General features: G+C 37.3%; 1 protein-coding gene across 1 annotated transcript; it reads left to right on the top strand.

Moving 5' to 3' along the window:
* Nucleotides 1-466: 466 nt before the first annotated feature.
* On the top strand, nt 467-946 carry LOC127093901 (secreted RxLR effector protein 161-like). The gene has a single exon (XM_051032796.1). It carries the CDS (start codon nt 467-469, stop codon nt 944-946), a length of 480 nt encoding a protein of 159 aa, XP_050888753.1.
* The last annotated feature ends 17,126 nt before the right edge of the window (nt 947-18,072 follow it).

Below are 18,072 nucleotides of genomic sequence, written 5' to 3'. Positions count from 1 at the left end.
TTTCAGTTATTCCAAATGGATATCAAGAGTGCTTTATTGAATCACTACATTAATTAAGAAGTCTATGTCAAACAACCCTCGGGCTTTGAAGACTTCAAGATACCGTCACATGTTTTCAAATTGAAAAAATCTCTTTATGGCTTAAAGCAGACACCAAGGGCATGATATGATCGCCTTAGCAACTTTCTTTGTGAAAAAGGTTTTGAAAAGGGTAAAGTTGATAAGACTTTGTTTATTAAGAAAATAAAAGATAACATTATTGGTTTAAGTTTATGTTGATGACATCATTTTCGATTCAACAAACAAAGAACTCTGTGAAGAATTTTCATTCATGATGCAAGGAGAATTCGAGATGTCCATGATATGTAAAATGAATTATTTTCTTGGATTACGAATTAAGCAATTAAAGAATGGCATCTTCATTAACCAATCCAAGTATTGTAAATAATTATTGAAAAGATTCGACATGGATCTTTGCAAAGCTATTTCTACTCCAATGGGATCCGGAACTTATGTTGATCAAGATGAATTTGGTGTGGCAATAGATATTACAAAGTATCGAGGTATGATCGGTTCATTATTATATTTAACGGCAAGTCGTCCTGACATAATGTTTAATGTTTGTCTTTATGCTCAATTTCAAGCGAATCCTAAGGAATCACATCTCACAGTTGTAAAGAGAATCATGAAGTATCTAAAGGGAACTACCAATATTGGTCTATGGTATCCAAAAGGTAGTATGTGTGATTTGGTTGGATTTTCTTACTCGGATTATGCTGGTTGCAAAACGGATTGCAAAAGTACAAGTGGTACTTGTCATATTCTAGGAAATGCACTAGTATCATGGTCCTGTAAGAAACAAGTATGTGTTGCACTTAACACGACCGAAGCAGAATACATTGTGGTAGGAAGTTATTATGCTCAAATTCTTTGGTTGAAACAATAACTTAGAGACTTCGGTTTGAACCTTGGATGCATTATGTTACGTTGTGACAATACAAGTTCCATAAAGATTACAAAAAAATCCAATCATGCATTCAAGGACAAAACATATCGACATTCGAAATTATTTTCTTCGTGATCATGTGCTCAAAGGCGATGTTGAAGTTACTTTTGTAGATACTCACAATCAACTCACAAATATATTCACGAAATCACTTATAAAAGAATCGTTCTATAAAATTCAAAGGGAACTCAGAATTTTAGATGAGGTTGATGTATGATTCTTATCTATTATTATTTATCAATAAAATGACACCAAGGTATATTTATCTTTCATATCTCTTTGTTTATTCACATTTATGTTACTATGTGAAATATATGTGTTTTGTGTAAAATAATACTTATACCTTTAATAATTTTATTATGACATGCATACATAATTTATATATTAATTTTTGTGTACTTCAAAATATGTTAAAAAGTATGTTTTTCATTTTTCCCTGCATGTTGTCCAGATTCAGTATTTTTGAAAAATTCTAGCATGTAACCGGTTATCCTATTTCATGTAACTGGTTACCATTCGTTTTTTTGATGTCCCAGGTTCTGTTTCGTGACGGTAACCGGTTACCCAGTTTTATGTAACCGGTTACAGTGGTCCAAATCTTCAAAATTAAATGCTTTTTATGTGTTTTTAATTTAGTGGGTCAAACTTATTCACTCTTACATATTCCTTGCATTGGAACTCATCAGATTCTCTTCACCTATTTTCATCTTTTCCAAGCCATTACATCAAAAACGCAAATGTATCATTAAAATAGTAAAACCCCGCTCATTTCCTTATACTATATATCACTCTTATCCCAAAACTCAACTCATCCATCTCTCACCTATTGCAAAAACGAAAATCCCCTTCCAAACCCTAACTTTCATCTCCAACTTCATCAATGGCTCCACCAAGGTAAGGCAAAGGAAAATCAGAAATAGATGAAGGAAGTTCAGCTCAAAATAATTAAACTTCTCTCAGATCAAGGAGGCTTACTTTCAACATTAGGAATCATACTCTCATGCCTCCAAAATATGGTAAACTTGGCCCGTTTCCCTCTCATAGCTTTGATTTTCATGAAGCTTTAAGTTATCAAGGTGTTATAGAGTTGATTTCCGACAATGGGTATGCTTTTACGGATTTGGTCAAAAATTTACTATGTTGAAATTTCAAGAATGTCTCAGGATGAGATAATGAGTAGACAAAATCCATCTTCTTTGAGGTTCATTTACTATGCAAGTACCTTAACTGTAAGTGATAGAATGTTGCACTTTCTCATTGCTTACATTTTACTACCGAAACACTCTAACCACTCCCATATCAGAGATACTAATATGCAACTAATGTATGTCATCAAGAAACGGATTCGTGTGAATTGGGATTACATTATTCTCTACCACATGCAACATCAAATACGCTTAACCGTTGGCCTTCCTTATGCAAGGTTGGTTACTAAGATTATCAGATTTTATAGAGTGGACCTAAAGAGATAACCAAAAGAAAATATGAAAAGAGAATGCGAAATTAACATTGGGGTTGCATTAAAGAATATTCGGATTTATCAAGACACTAATGGCACTTACAAGTACAAGGATGACCTTACCACGCCCATTCCTCTTCCCGCAACCGCACCTCCACCTGCACCCGAAGGCGGCTACACCAATGAGGCAATATATAACAAAACTTGTTCAATGGAGAATTTCATGATGACGGAATTTAGAGACCTCCGTTTAGAGTTTAACGCCTACAAAAATTGTCAACTCGTGAATGAGAATATGGAAGAAGAGGATATGGAAGAAAGTGATTAAGTGGTCTTGATTTTCATGAGTTTTTCATGTTTCTTTTAAGTATTTTGTTAAGACTTTGCTATGTTAGTTTAAGTTACTATGCTTTATATTTTTAAGTTCATGTCTTTTCATTTGTATGTTGTTTTAGTTATGTTGCACTATGACTTAATGATATGATGTTTTATTATGTGACATATCATGTTGTCCATATCTATATATAACTATATTTGGTGTAATTTTTTTCAAGTCTTTTCCCATCCTTTTTGTTAATGACAAAGGAGGAGAAAAATTTATGTTAGTATGTATATATCTAACCCAATTTGCAGCAAGAATATACATTGTCAAATTCTCTCAAGCATAAATCTAGGGGGTGCATTGATAAAGGGGGAGATACTATTTTTTAAATAGAAAATTGCATAAATTCTTTCAAGAGGTTGTCATCATCAAAAAGGGGAAGAATGTGAAGATGAGTTTCTCCAACAAGTGTTTTAATGAAGACAATTCTACATGCAAATATATATGACAAAAAGTAAAAGGTTCAAGACTTCAAATTAGCGCAAGTCAAGTTTCAAGTTTTATCAAGTCTTGAAGCTTAGTACGATTTATCATGATTTTTAAGGTATAAGCATTCAAACTTACTTTGATAGTATCGAGTACTCAAGAAAAATATTCATTCATGTCGCACATCATTAAACATATTTTATGCATCAAATAATTGGTTGCATGGTTTTCATTTAAGCAATCTTTCACTTTTATGCTGAGGTAACTGATTACCATATTTGAGTTAATCGGTTACATGGTCCTGTAAGACCCCAATTTTGACCCTAAGATCCCTCATGTTATCTCATCATATGCATTGGTATTGGGATCATACCTTGGCATCCTCCTTACCCCTCATTCATTGGGTTTGCATTGGGAGAGATCACCAAGCACCATTTGATTGTATCATAATTTGTATTTTTTATCATCTTTACTAACCAAAATACCAAAAATATGTCTTTGCGTTTATCTAACTCTTTTATAGGGAGGGCACATGATCCCCTTTGATCTATCAAGCCCATATCTAGGGTTTAAGACCCTAATTGCTAAGAGCTCAACCAAGATTGGTCTACAATGGCTTTAGACATCATATATGGATCCCCATGAGCTTCACGTGTTATTTTGATCAAGAAATCATCAAGAGTTTGGAGTTGGTTTGCCTTGAAAACCCTAGTTCATCTAGGTGTCTTGTGTAACTTCTTCACCAAGCTTCTTCAACAATTGATCAAAGATTTTAAGGGATACTTCAAAATTCATCATCTTATGCATATATGATCCTCCATGAGCCCCAAAAGTCAAGATAATTGCAAGTTAGCAAGTTGGTTGATGGTAGTTGACCAGAGGAATTCATCTGATCAAAACTGGGGATCCCTAGACCCTATATCCTACAATTTTTATCATATGAAAATAATTCCAAGATAAATGTTACTCTAAATTACATTCCAAACAACTTTCATGTTGAGGTCTAAAGCTAGTTTTGCTTGGAAAGTCATTTTTTATGGTGAAAGATTATAGGTCATTATGTTTAAACCCTAATTTGGAGTTCAACTTACCAAGGCCATAACCTGCTCAATTTTTATGAGATGAAAGATTTCCAAGTTTCACAATCAAATTAAATGTGTCTACTTCAACTTTGATGTTTGGAGGAAGAGATAATTCAACTTTTATGATCGTGTGATATGAGGATACATTATAGGTCATTTTGGACCAATACCATTAAACAAGTGATTTTCCTCAACTTCAAAAATGCATAACTCCTTCATAACAAATCTAAATGAGGCCAAATTTGTTACCATTTTGAAGTAATTTGAAAGGGATACAACTTTTATGAAGGAACGTTTCTCATTTGAAGCTCACACAAAAAGTTAGCCAAGGTGGAATAAGTGAATATATGGCTTGACACTTAGAAATTTTTTTATATGTTAAAATTCCCAAACTTCCACCTCAAAATTCATCATGATACAAACTTCAAATGGAAAAGTGTTAAACATGAAAGTTGTTCCTCTTGATCTAAACTTTCCAAAAAGTCCAATGTTATCCATTTTGGACAAGATTTGAATGGTTTGCGCATGGCTTGAACATTGAATCATCATTTGGCAAAGGTCAAACTTCAAACTTCCATATACATTTGCCTTGCATTCCAAGTTGATTTCAGACTTGCTCGCACTCAATTATGAACCTAAATGAATGATCTCATGGGCATGTACACGCCCATTCACACATGCATCACTCATTGCCAATTTTGGGAACTCACTTGCAAGGTGCAAATAACACTTGATGCAACTATAAATAGAGGCCTCTAGGTTCAGAATTGAGGACTCCTTGGCGCCAACTTTGATCCCAAACCCCAAACCCTTCCATTTGAGAGGATAATCCTGAGAATTTTCTTGTAAAATTGAGTTTGAATCTCACTATTTTGAGATTCAAAACCTCAGGATCCAAGACCTTTTGTGCATCCTAATATACTTCTGCAAGCTTCCTGAGTGAGATCAAGCACGAGCCAAAGCAAGAACAAGTGAATCCAGACCTGCATTGAAGGTATTTTCCAGAAAATTTCTTCTCTTCGATTCTCACTCAATTCTCTATAATTCTCTTAGATCCTTGGTTGTTTGAAGTCCTACCAATGTAGGAAACAAGATTGAGTTGCATTGAGGTCAAATTGAAGCAACTCAGATCATGCACCTCAAATTTCAACTCCTTGTATCTCTCAATATACTTGGAGTTAGGATGAATTGAGGCCAGATTCATGCTCAGTGTCATTTTTACTTTAAAATCATGTCCTTCTTTTCTTATTTTAGTGATGGTTATGATTGAACCAGTCCGGCGAGGCTCGCCTGAAAAGGTGACCGGAGATTTGCTCCGGTGGTGAGTTGGCAAGGTCCAGAGCCACGTGATCTTTTTAAAATGTTTTAATCACGAACGTTGGTTTTGATTACCTGGTTTGTGGCGTGCTGACTCAAGTCCACTATGGATTGCGCGCTTGTGGCCACTTGATCTGCCACCTCAATTAATGAGAGAGATCAAGTGGTCCACGTTTTTTCTGATTATTTGATTTTCATTTTATTTGTGTTATTTTCATTAATTCATATTAATTTTAATATTGATCCAAAAAATATGAGAGTTTCACCAAAAAAATTTAAATAAATTCTTATTTCATTTTCTGAATTAAAATTATTTTTTGGATCATTATTAATATTTTTCATGATTTAATTGATTTTGTGAATATTTTTAATTGTTTAAAAATAGTTTTAAGTTTCCAAAAATGATGAAATTTTTTCTCCAAGGTCCTTTGACCTTGTTTGACCTATGATAAATCTCATGGTCATTTCTTTGGTGTTTTGAGGAGGTTTTAGGAATTTGACAAACCATAATTTAATTTAATGCATATTTTACTTTTTTTAATTGATTAAAGGCCAAATAAATTGTGTTGAGCCATTTTAATTGACTTGTTGAGTTTGACTTGTGTTGTCGGGCCTTGGTCAAGGTTGATTTGACTTTGTTAAGTTGAGATCATTGGATTTAGGGGATTGATGAAATGTACATTTCATCTCCCAAAATGAATGAATGATCTTAATTTGGTAAAAGTCCTCCTTTGACCAATTTGTGTTGATTCCATTTCCCCTCCCTCTTCATCTCATTCCCTTTCTTTATTCAATCATGTCATGGACCTATGATATCTCTATATCCTAAGGCTAGTTGATTTCAAAATTAACATGAGTATGGATGAGATTAGGTCCATCACTTTGCATATTATTTTTGTGTGTGGTATGTTTCATGAGCATAGTCCATTATACTATGTCTCTAACATGCATTAACACCAAAATTCTATTGCCCGACCTCAAATAGTTGTGACTTCTACATAAGTCCAATTACGATTGCTTAACATGGCGCTAAATTTTGACACAAAAGGCATAGCATTCTAGTAAGTGAGATTGTAAGTCTCCCCTCTTTAATGCTATTGTATGGAAACTTGGCCTTTTTCCTTCCTTTGGAAGATGTCTTGGTTCAAGGATCCATGCTTGTGATAAGTGGGTTGAGTGTTCTCCAAAGAATGACTTAAACAATACAAAAGCAAAAGCAATACTAACTTCTAATCAACTAACAACTAACATTTAATTTCAAGTCGTTTACTTTTATGCACTTTAATTTCAAGCTTTATTCATTTGCCATTATTCATACCATTCAATTTGTTTACTTTAATTCCATTTTCACTTTGCCCACTTGGGCCATAATTTGTGACATATTGTGTTTGTATATACTTGTTTGTTTGTGTGGTCTTTTTACCTTAATGTACATAATAAGAACAAAAACCCTAAAAAAGATTTTGTATGGACTGTTGGATTTGATTTGAGACATTGGACTTAGAATTAGGCAACACTCCCTATGCAAAGGACTTGGCCAATGCCAACTTTCATGAAACCAAGTGCTTGTGAAGTGAACATTCATCTGATACAATATTGAAGATCCCTCTTGAGTTCATCTGCTACATGATCATATTGAAGTTTTTATTTTGAACCTGTGTCTAATGTCATCTTTGAAGTCATCTGATACATGGGGAAATTTTGAAGAAGGTCATGAAGCTGCTAAGCTTGGATGTGGCTATCTTTATTTGATGCCTTACTCTTCATCTTGCTATTTGTATATTGTTATTGCTTGACTCTAAGGTCCAAGAGAAATTTGGGTTTCTATATGATATTCTTGTCTATTGGATTGCAGCCCATTGATCAGATCTTTTCAACACTTAACTTTTAAATTTGTGCTTAGGATTAGTCTCTTCATCTCCTCCCCACTTCTTTAATTTCAAATCTCTCCCTCCTTTTAAAATCTTCTTTGCTTGTGATTTCTAAACTTAGACTCTTTGCAAATTAGAAACTTTGGCCTTATGCCATTGCATTTTCAAATTCATTTTTCTTAAACAAACTTGTAAATGGACTTAATTATACTTGACTTAAAATTTCAAAAGCCAAAAAAGAACTAACACCCATCCAAACCATTTTTAGGCCCTTTGTGCCTTTGTTAAACTTAAAATTTTGTTAAAAGCAATCAACTCATTTTGAAATTGATACCATGAACTACGAGGTTTTGATCCCTCATTTTTATGTTGATACATAAGCACATGTCTGAAGGTCTTGTCAAACACAAAAATATAACTAATGAATTCTTTCCTCATCCCCCCACTCTATTTATTGCAAACATCATTTTGTAAAAAAACACATATGCACACAAGAAAGGGCTCCCTAGGAGTACCTAGGATACTTTGGGTGCTAACACCTTCCCTTTGTGTAACCAACACCCTTACTTGTAATCTCTGGCATTTTATTAGTTTTGATTTGAAAACTTCTTATCTTTTGGGTTTTGTTCGTACTTTTCCCTTTTCCCTTGGAAACAACAAAAACGCGGCGACTCTGGTTTTATCGACGTCTTGCTTATCCATAGCTTGATGATCATGAATTTACCGTTATAGAAATTAAGTGGCGACTCTGTTGGGGAGTAGTCTCCAGTGGGTTTAGCCTACTTTTTTTGTGTATAATTGTATATTTGATGTATGTATATTTGTTTGTATGATATAATCTGCTTGTGGTGCTTGGTGATGTCTGATGGGTGATATAAGTTCTAACCCGAACTTGAGTGCAATTAAGATAGGAGGATGGTATAGTCATGTTCGACTTGTGTGGAGTAGTCCTTAACAAGTTGGCTTGAGACCCATCTACTCAGTGGAGACCCTTTTAGAGTTATGAATGTCACACAAGTTATTTGTGGTTAGGCATTACTTTCTCTGATTTGGGGTCCGAGAAGCTGAGGACTGTAGAACATTTAACCCCTCTTGGCCTATTTAGGACGTAGTGTGGAGACTGTTCAGGTGTAGACTTGATAATAGTTGTTACGCGATACTACACTTAGACGAGTTTCTCTTGAGAATATTATAGGTTAATGAGTCAATCATCCTAACCTGTAATATCCGATAGATGGAATTAAGACTCTGGGAACTTTTTAGAACATGATCTACAGGTTTTTATCCTTAGTTCACTCCTTTGAGATGGTTCTTACCCAGACTCCATGCTCGTGACTCATAACAAACCCTTGATTCTTGGTTGATCCAATCAAGTCTTATCAATATCAATGGAACTTGGGTGTTGGTAAGGTGAAAACCATAATCCACCAAAATGGATGATTGATCTTGACAATGACTTGGTTCATCCCTTGATCTTTGTTTGTTTGTCTTGGGTGTGATCCCTTATTTGTGATTGTTGCATTCATGCATATCATAACATTCATCACACCAAAAATTTCAAGGAACTCAGGTCTTATTTGCAAATATTTTCAGACTATGGATTATGGACGAAGGAACACTAAGAAGTACAGTTTCAGATGTCCAGATTTGAAAGAGTTAAGGAAGCTATCATCTTTTGTATTAGATCCCTTGGATTTCAAGCAACGTCATAGGAAGCTTCTGTCTATTTTGTCTGTTGATATGGTTGAAGGACTCTTGCGCATGTTGGTTCAGTTTTATGATCCTCTCTACCATTGCTTCACTTTCCCTGATTATCAGCTTGTGCCTACGTTAGAGGAGTACGCCCATCTCTTGGGAATACATGTTTCTAACAAAGTGTCCTTTAGTGGATTGGAGGAGATTCCCAAATCTCATATCGTAGTTGAAGCTCTTCAATTGAAGAAGTCTGAGATAGAGGCTCATTGGATGAAGAAAGGAGGATTGTTTGGGTTGACTTCTGAGTTCCTCATCAAGGAAGCTACTGCCTTTGCTCAAGCCGGTAGTGTGGATGCTTTTGAAGCTATCTTTATGTTTCTCATCTATGGGTTGGCTTTGTTCCCTAATATTGACAGTTTTGTTGATGTTAACGCCATTAGACATTTCTTAATTGGGAATCTTATGCCTACTTTGTTAGGAGATATGTACTTCTCTTTACATCTAAGGAATTCTAAAGATGGTGGAACTATCGTCTGTTGTGTTCCTCTTCTGTACAAGTGGTTTATTTCGCACTTGCCTCAGACACCTGCTTTTGTGAACAAACAATGGTGGTCTCAGAGACTTATGTCTCTCACTAATGATGATATAGTTTGGTATGACCCTTCATTAAGTAGCTTTGAGATTATTGATAGTTGTGGTGAATTCTCTAATGTGCCTCTCATTGGTAAACAAGGAGGAATTAACTACAATCCTGCTTTGGCTCGTCGTCAACTTAGGTTCTCCTTGAGAGACAAACCTAATAACACTTTGTTAGAAGGTCTTTTCTATCAAGAGGGTAAAGAAACCCCACATTTGAAGCAGAAGATTCTACTTGTTTGGCATAATGTGCATAGGAAAGGAAGATCCGAGCTTGGTCCGTGCAATTGTGTAGCTTTGGAAGCTTACACTATTTGGGTGAAGAATAGAGTTTGGGAATTGAAGATGCCTTATGCATGTGAAAGACCTATGTCTATGGTTGTGGTTGAGCCATTAACTCCCCCTAACCAAGATGTAGAGGAGTTGGAAGACGCGCTCGCCAAGATGAAACAAGAGAAGGATATGTGGGAAGAACGATTCCATGCTTTAAGCATAAAGCATGAGGAGTTGCAACTTGAGTCTAAGGACAAAGATGCACTTATTGAGCTTCTTGAAGACCGAGTGACGAAGAGACAGAGAGAGCCAGAGATTTCATCTTCCTCTAGTATACCTCGGCCTTCCGTTGCTTGGAATAAGATTGTTGATTAGCTTGTCTTCGAGAAGACTCAGATGAAGACTTCTTTTGAGTCCGAGATCCGACGCATTCGAAGGAAGTACGCGCCTGCAATCAGATCTTCTGATATTGCTATTAGGGATCCTTAGGATGACTAGTCTCCTTTTCTCTTGTATTTTGTATTTTTGGTTTCTGAAATTGTACTCAGTGTAATCCTTCTAATTATATAAATAAAAGAGATTTTATGGTCAATCAAATTGTTGCAACTCTTATTATCATATATATATATATATATATATATATATATATATATATATATATATATATGCAAATAATATAATAAGTTCCTTGAAAATAAAAACAATCAAGCATTGCATTTCATGCATCATTTGCACAACAGGTTTCTCTTTCGCCAGATGTCTTATTGATATTTCTTCTATACTTCAGCCAAGCTGACTCATCGATATAATACCCGCGCCAATCACTCAAGAATCATGGAACATCTAAAGCAAGAGAACAAAGACTTGAAGGACGAGATTTCCTGTCTGACTGCCATGATGGAGTCAATACTAGCTGCTTAGAGCCAGTCTTCTCCAACGCCTGCAACTCCTCCTCCTCAGAGGAATGTTATTTCCGAGGTTTCTACCTCTACCATTCATGCTACTGCTACTCATTTTACGCCTGCCATACCTACCGGATTCCCGTGGGAAATGCCGCCCAATTTTAGGCCTGAAGGTTTTACGCCTACGTTTGCTTCCATGCAATTATCTAGCTCGGTCATGTTTATGCCGCCACCAGTTGTGCATACTCTACCCCGTGTTGAAGACACCATCTATCATTTTGAATCGTCCGAGGGCCTTGATGTGTATGAGAAGATGGATGAAATGAAAGACCAATTCCTTGAGCTGCGAAAGGAGTTGAAAACTTTGAGGGGTAAAGATTTGTTTGGTAATAGTGCTTCAGAACTTTGCTTAGTTCCAAATGTCAAAATCTCGGTGAAATTCAAAGTTCATGACTTTGAAAAGTACAAGGGGAATACTTGTTCGCTCGTTCATCTCGTCATGTATGCTATAAAGATGTCGATGCAAATTGATAACGATAAGTTATTGATTCATTATTTTCAAGACAGTCTGACTGGTGCCACATTGAGGTGGTACATGGGCTTGGATAGTGCGAGCATCCGCATGTTCAATGATTTAGGTGAAGCATTCATGGAGCAGTACAAGTATAATATGGATATGGCACCAGATATAGATCAGTTAAGGTCATTGTCTCAAAAGGATAAGGAGACGTTCAAAGATTATGCTCAATGATGGAGAGAGCTTGCCGCTCAAATTACCCCTCCTTTGGAAGAGAAGTGTCGCAACGCGAAAAACAACCGGCGGAAAAAAAACAGAGCCGCCACCGACGATATTCATCCTATGACGGAAAGGGAGCACAGGATTAACCTAAGAAAGGGAAAGGAACGGTCTTACGACCAGAGATTACAAGGTACGGGAGTCGGTTACGCAAGGGGAAGGTGTTAGCACCCCTCACGTCCGCCGTACTCGACGGGATCCACGCTCAAAAGATAGCTCAAAGGAAAGGAAAAGGGTTGCTAACAAACTACTCAAAGAAATTGCACAAACTAGAATAATAAACAGGTGAAAGAAGAAAGAAGACGGAGGAAATGGACTCGGCAGGATGTTGCATCCTGGGCCTACGTAGTTTGTCAGAAACAAACATCAGAGTCAACGTAGTTCGGGAAAAGGGAGACATGCTCGCTAGGACATCGCGTCCTATGCCTACGTATCTTCTCTATCCAGAGGAGAATCAGAGCACTCGTAGCTCGGCTAACGCACGCTGAAACAAGACACCAAAAAGGGACGATGATGTTAGACGGTGTGGCTAGTGATCGAGAGGGGGGGTGAATAGATCACCTCAAAAAAAATTTAACGGATTTAACGTTTAATCAGAGTTTTCAAAAACAGCGGAAAAAGCAGTCCCGAATCGACTTCCGTCTATTCTGAACTGCTACTAGAAAGCCGGACACGCAAGTGCAGTTGCTGGATTTTAATGAGAATGACAGAAATAATACACACAGAATTTTAACAGATTGAATGCGCTTATCCTCAAATACTATTTCCAATGAACACAATTTAGTTAACCGTTTTGTCAAACAGTTGGTGTGTGAGTGTTTGATGATAAACAGCAATGGTGTATGATTAAAGGTTTTATTATCACTGCTGTCCAGAATTATGATCAATCACCACACACTAACAGAAATTGCAAAACATTTTGAAACGTAAAGAAGATTAAGGTAAGAGTACGATACGCAGAGATTTGTTAAGGAAGTTCCCCACGTCGTCCTCGCGTGTGGGTACGTCTCCCTCTCAATTTCAAATGAAATTGAGAACTTTGATTATCAATTATTGCCGAATCCGTTGATACAAGGTTTTGATACAAAGACAGAATTTCTAAACTCCAAGAACCTCTTCTTGTATAAACCTTCACTTGATCTGAGCTCGATCAAGATTTTCCTGCACAAAGTTGCAAACAATTCACCGGTTCCACGACCTGCTTGCGAAATCCCCCGATCTCCAAACGCAACGCTGCGGCTGAATCTGTTCTGCAAATGTGACTCCGAAACCCTCAAGAACACACCAGTTCTTGAAGGACAAACCAGTAGGTTTTTCCTAGAAACCCCCTTCAATCTTCGACTCAGCTAGATCCTCGATCGTTCCACTGCAACCCACAGCTAGATCCTTGATCACACCACTGAACGTTATCTCAATGCTTCTTTGATCCAACGAACAAGAATTGTTATGTGTAAATGTTCTTGAAAGAAGAGTGATTGAGAAGATGAAGAAGATGAAGTCTCTTTCAGGTTTCTATGTGCTCACTGACAATTGCTCCAACACTTCTTTGATCTTGTGTTCAATTGTCTTTTTGCTCAATGAATTCGTTGTTTGCTACCTGCTATGAAACCTGTACTTATATGCTGCAAAACAGTTGCTGTTATGACTTAGAACAACTTTGTGTATTGATGCATAACAGTGTGTATCGATGCATACTGTAAGTTGTGTGAATATTTGGTGAAATTAATTACTCATGTATCGATGCATAAATCGTGTGTATCGATGCATGTGATTTTTACACTGATATGTATCGATGCTGAATGCTCATGTATTGATGCACAGGCAGTCTCAAGTAGTCCTGTATCGATGCATAAATCGTGTGTATCGATGCATGTGATTTTTACACTGATATGTATCGATGCTGAATGCTCATGTATTGATGCACAGGCAGTCTCAAGTAGTCCTGTATCGATGCAGGAATCGTGTGTATCGATACATGGAGTTTTTGACCTTCCATGTATTGATGCATGGCTCGTATGCATCGATGCATACTGAGCAGAAATTGTTTTGTAATTAATCACAGGTTACATGTATCGATGCAAAGGCTCATGTATTGATACATACTGTTATAAAATGCATTTTAATAGTTATTTTAAGGGAATTTTCAATGTAGATTTATATGTATGTTTATGCAACAATAAAGTGGGATGATGGACAAAGTAAGAACACAAATATATCATGTAATGCAATGCACAATCAATTTGGATGATGATCACACAATTTGCTATCATTAAAAGTTAATTCAAGTTAAAGAATTCTTTCACAAACTCCCCCTTTTTGATGATGGCAAATTCTTGGCAAGATGTGTGATACTCCCCCTGAGTTTGTGCATATCTGCATTTTTCTCCCCCTTTGTCAACATCAAAAAGAGGAAGAACCATAGTTATCAAGCAGAAAGTGAAGCAGGGCATGGCAAGAATGGATAATAGGCTATCAATCACATAGAAAGAAGCTGCAAGTTAAAGAATCATTCACAAAGAATCATTCAAACAGTAAGGGTAATAACAAAATAGAGGTAAACAGAAATTGAAAAGCATTTTAAGTGTGCGAACAAGTTTAAGAGTTACATAAGCTAAACCATATAATGTGCAACAAAATAAAACATGAGCAATATGAAATGAAATGCAGTGAGATGAAAGAGTGGTTGGTTAATTTGGATTGTTGCCACCACAGGACTCCTCATCATGTCTGTCAGGATCTCGGTAGCTTGGCGGAGGCGGAGGAGGAGGCATTGTGTCTGGATTTTGGCCCATGAAGGAGTATCGCCTAAATCGATTCTGAACTTCAGTGCTTCTAAAGCTGTCCATAATCCCAGGGTTTGCACGGCAATCATCCATAAAGCCGGCCATTTCGTTATAGAAAACCTGATGCCATTTAACCAAGTCTTGGTGCCAGGCGTGTTGATTGTGATACATCCGTGTATGCTCATCATGCCAGTCCCGATGCTCGTTGTGCCATTCAGTTTGTTGAACATGCCAGTACCGTGCTTCTTCATGGCGTTCTTTGTTGACGATTTCCATCTGTTGAAGCATGTGAGTGATGTCCGCATTTGGTGTTGAGGCTGAAGTACCACCGGCGAATAGAGGGGCTGTAGGTTCAGGTACGTAGTTGGTGGGAGACCACCTTCGTGGCACCCACTCACCCCAACCAGTATTGGCCTCAGCTTGAGGCACATCTGTTTCAGGCGCATCCTGCATTTCTTCATCAGGCTGTTCTTCAGCAACATGGATGCGTTCAGAAGGCACGTCAAAGTTGTAAATTCTGGTTTTGGATTTTCTTTCAAAAAAGTAGAAGCATTTGCGGTCTTTGTCCCATCGATATCCCATATGCGATAGAGTGGCAGAATCAAATTCTTGAGCTGCAGATGGAGATAGGAGAGGCACAATAGGTATTGTAACTTTCCAAAACTTTAGAATTTTCATGACTTGAGAGGCATACCCTAGCGCTACAGTTTTGCTGTCTCGCACATAAAATAGACGTTTTACAAAGTAGTTCGCCCAATTTAAGTGAATCTTATTTTGCAGAATGTAGAGAAGATGTATGCTAGGCCTATCCAACCGAGAGTGGCCACTGTTGGTTGGACGCAGAATGTGTGTAATGATCCAGTGTAGAATACGCGAAGTTTGTTTGATCATACCTGACGTGACGTGTTCGTCCTCACTCAACGGTCTATCAATCTTTAGGATAGAAGTTGTAAAGTCCTTCAGGTCAAATTCAGGATCAAAGTGCAGGTCATGCCAGGACTTGAAAGCCATCGACGGAAGCGGCATTTGAAAGACCGTTTCCCAATCAGAGGCTTCAAAGGTATATGTTCTGACTCCGATAGAACACCGGAACATATAGCCTGGACCAGTGTGTAAACCAGCATAAAAGGCCCGGATGAAATCCTCATGATAGTCATCTTTTGTAGATAGAAAGGACCCAAGTTTTTGTGCATGTAACAGTTCAACTACTTCATTTAGGTGCAGGTGAACAGCATCTGTTTTATCAAAGATATGAGGTTTCATTACCAACCTGGCCTTGAAGGATTCCTCAAATTCAGCAGCAATGGCAGGATGAAGAATGTCTAAGGCATTTGAAGGAACATCTGGTGGTTGCTGAGACGTACCGGCTGCTTCCTTTCCCTTTCCTTTTCCTTTGGCTCTGGCTGGAATGGTGCGTGGAGGCATGGTGATATGGGATTTAGGGTTTTACCAAGTTTGTGAGAGAGTGAAGATGAGAAGGATTAGGGTTAGCCACTGGTTTTGGGGTTTTTGAGGGCAGATGAGATGAAGTAATGAGATAAGAGATGATATGATTGGTTGATGTGTCGATGCATGAGAGAGAAAAAAAATGCATTTAATTCAGATGACAGCAGTAAGTATCGATGCAGAGAGTTATGCGCCGATGCCAAGTATTTCAAAATTGTCATGTGTATCGATACATGCGATGGATGCGTCGATGCCTAGTGTTTTCAATTGCCTTGTGTATCGATACATGCGATAGATGCATCGATGCATACTGAATCAGTTTTTCAAAAAAATTTAATTTCAGAGCATATGTATCGATGCAGGCTTCGTATGTGTCGATACATACTGATGCTGAACTGGTTTTTAATGAGTTTTTATGCAGTATGATTATGCAGTTGCACTATGTCATGATAATTTTGCTCAGAAATCAGATTTTTAATGAGCACACATTATAGACAGGAAGTATATTCAAGCAAACTTTACATCAACTAGAGTAAGCATATTTGTTCTAACACAATCACTAATCAATAAGAAAATTGTAGAAAGGTTTGATATTACCTCTGTTGGAGAGATCTTGTGAAGGATAATTGACATCTAAAACAGTGCTTGTCACACACGGTGAGGCATAATATAATTAAGATGTGACATGCTTATGACATCAAATGAGATAGATCTAAGATTCCTAATTCACGACGTATGTTGAAGAAAGGTTCCGTTGCCAATGGTTTAGTGAAAATATCAGCAAGCTGATTTTTGGAGTCAACGTGCTCAAAGACAACGTCTTCTTTTTCAACATGATCGCGAAGGAAATGATGTCTAATCTCTATGTGTTTAGTGCGTGAGTGTAAAACAGGGTTTTTAGTGAGGTTTATGGCACTAGTGTTGTCACATTTGATAGGAATACGTTTGAGTTGAATGTTGAAGTCTTGTAGTTGCTGCTTAAGCCATAAAATCTGAGCGCAACAACTACCGGCTGCAACGTATTCAGCCTCTGCAGTTGACAAAGCCACAGAAACTTGCTTTTTGCTGTGCCAACTGACCAAGGAGTTTGAAAATAGGTGACACGTACCACTTGTACTTTTCCTATCTGATTTGCAGCCAGCAAAATCAGAATCGGAGTACCCTACTAGGCTACAATCACTTCCTTTAGAATACCAAAGCCCATATTTAGATGTTCCATGAAGGTATCTGAATATGCGCTTCACCGCTTTTAGGTGCGATTCTTTAGGATTTGATTGATAGCGTGCACACATGCAAACACTAAACATGATGTCAGGTCTAGAAGCAGAAAGATACAAGAGAGATCCGATCATACCTCTGAATCTTTTGACATCTACACACTTACCGTGCTCATCCTTTTCTAGATTTCCGTTGGTAGGCATTGGAGTGTCGATTGATTTTGAGTCATTCATTCCAAAGCGCTTGAGTAGTTCTCTGCAGTATTTTGTTTGACATACTGCAGTACCTTCATCAAGTTGCTTTATTTGCAGTCCTAGGAAGTAGTTTAGCTCCCCCATTAGACTCATCTCAAATTCACCCTGCATAACCTTAGAAAATTCTTCGACCAAGTGTATGTTAGTTGAACCAAATATGATGTCGTCGACATAAACTTGAACTAAAAGAATGTGCTTCCCTTTGTGTTTAATAAAGAGAGTATTGTCCACTTTACCTCTTGAATATCCATGATCAATTAGGAATTTGCTAAGCCTTTCATACCAAACCCGAGGGGCTTGTTTAAGACCATACAAAGCTCTTTTTAATTTGTAAACATGATCTGGATTTTCAGCATTTTCAAAACCGGGAGGTTGTGAAACATACACTTCTTCATTTATGACACCATTAAGAAAGGCACTCTTTACGTCCATTTGGTAAAGCTTAAAATCCTTAGAACACGCATAGGCGAGCAAAAGACGTATAGCTTCGAGGCGAGCAACTGGAGCATAAGTTTCCTCATAGTCT

The sequence above is a fragment of the Lathyrus oleraceus genome, chromosome 6 (assembly GCF_024323335.1).
Source record: "Lathyrus oleraceus cultivar Zhongwan6 chromosome 6, CAAS_Psat_ZW6_1.0, whole genome shotgun sequence".
NCBI lineage: Eukaryota > Viridiplantae > Streptophyta > Magnoliopsida > Fabales > Fabaceae > Lathyrus > Lathyrus oleraceus.
The sequence above is the reverse complement of the archived record's forward strand: the minus strand, read 5'-3'. Positions and strand labels throughout refer to the sequence as shown.